Source organism: Mus caroli, chromosome 6 (genome assembly GCF_900094665.2).
Source record: "Mus caroli chromosome 6, CAROLI_EIJ_v1.1, whole genome shotgun sequence".
Lineage (NCBI taxonomy): Eukaryota > Metazoa > Chordata > Mammalia > Rodentia > Muridae > Mus > Mus caroli.
Genome location: NC_034575.1, coordinates 117201905 through 117203601, shown reverse-complemented (window position 1 = coordinate 117203601; position 1697 = coordinate 117201905). Strand labels below are relative to the sequence as shown.

General features: G+C 44.2%; 1 protein-coding gene across 1 annotated transcript in view; it reads left to right on the top strand.

Moving 5' to 3' along the window:
- The window catches only part of Klrg1 (killer cell lectin like receptor G1), a 10664-nt gene that overhangs the window by 6736 nt on the left and 2231 nt on the right, over positions 1–1697 (top strand). The window contains exon 4 of the mRNA XM_021165892.2: positions 1517–1541. Within this exon, the coding sequence (XP_021021551.1) occupies positions 1517–1541 (25 nt within the window). The remainder of the gene's footprint in view (positions 1–1516; positions 1542–1697) is intronic.

Genomic DNA, 1697 nt, shown 5'->3' with positions numbered 1-1697 from the left:
CTCCTCAGAAGCAGGACTGAGGCCTGCACAGTGACAGCCATCGAAAATCCAGGGGGCAGTAATGGCTGTGTAAAGAATGCTCTTGGCCTGTTACAAAAAAAAAAAGGGGGGAAAATAAGGCAGACGGGGCAGGAAGTTGGTGAATAAGTGATTGGTAGTGCCCAGATCATGCAAGCCTTTGTATGTGTAGTCAAGATTCTAGGTTTTAGGGGCTGGTGAGATGGCTCAGTGGTTAAGAGCACTGACTGCTCTTCCGAAGGTCCTGAGTTCAAATACCAGCAACCACATGGTGGCTCACAACCATCTGTAACGAGATCTGACGCCCTCTTCTGGAGTGTCTGAAGACAGCTACAGTGTACTCACATATAATAAAATAAATCTTAAAAAAAAAAGATTCTAGGTTTTAAAAACCTGAAGCCTAGTGAAGGGAAGATAGGGGTGATTTTGCCCTTAGTAGACAGCACAGGAGAGTTTCCAAGTGTCTGCTGTCACTGGACGGGCAGAGAGAATTCAGTCTTCCTTTGACTCTCTTCTTGCTGGTGAGGATGCTGTCAGGCAAAGGAAAGCTGTCTACAGCAGAGCCCATAAACTCTTTCTCTTCAGGCACCATCTTCCAGGAATAGAATAAAAATGACCCCCAATTGGGACATTTAGTAGCATCATAATAATAGAGTTGAAATTTCACTGGGCTTTCTTGATTTCCNAATAAAAGACAATTTTCTTGAAGGAAATTGTTCAACAAACACTAATCTAAAATACCATGAAAAGGTCATTCAAGTAATTCAGTCCAAATTCAATTAATTAAGCTGTCACCGGAAAATATTGAAAGTGTAATTATTCATTACACGAATGTTCAACCTTACCGACAAAAATTAATCTTTTTGGATGTATTTTTTGTTCTGTTTAATGTGTTGGGTAGTTCCCTTAGGGCATAAACATCTTCATTTGATTGTACTACTACCATTACAGAGCAAAGCATCATTTATCCCGTCCCAATGGGTAGCACAGCACACATGCTGGTACACTTAGTTTAACTCTGTCTTAAGGCCCATTGGAGCCTTGTGGGGTCCCAGAGCACTGTGAGTGTAACCGCAGTTGGTGCTGTGGATGGGGAGTGAGTGAACACTCCTGCAGTAGGGACAGTAGGGACAGCAGGGTGGAGCTTCTTGTTCTTGCAGCAGGGTTGAGCTTCTTTCTGCTGAATGCCTATCAGGCTCCATCTAATCAGAAAGGAAGTAGCAGTGGAGGTAGAGCTGGCCCAGTATCTTATCTGTTACAGCATGAGAGTGTGCTTATGAACTAAAGGTCAGTTCTGGGAGGTGGCTCCTTGTAAAAGACAAACTTCTGTGAGAACTCAGAGCCCCATTAGAATTAGAAGCTACCGAGGGGTTGGCTATTGGAAGTGGTTCTTTGCCTCGGCTTCCTTCATTTCAATCAAATTCCCTAGAGCGGATGGCTTTAAATAGCAGACACAGCTTTGGAGCCTGGGATGTCTAAAGGCAAGGTTGCTACGGAGAGTCCCTTTCAGCTCTACAGAGGGTGTCTTTCCTTGTGTCCTCACTGTAGAGAGAGCTTCAGCTCCGGTCCCTTCTAATTTCAAGGCCATAGGATCCTGTCATGGGGGTACCATTGTATGGCCTCATTTGTATGATCTCCTCGAAGCTATCTACTTTCAGAGGCTGTCACATCAGAGGTTA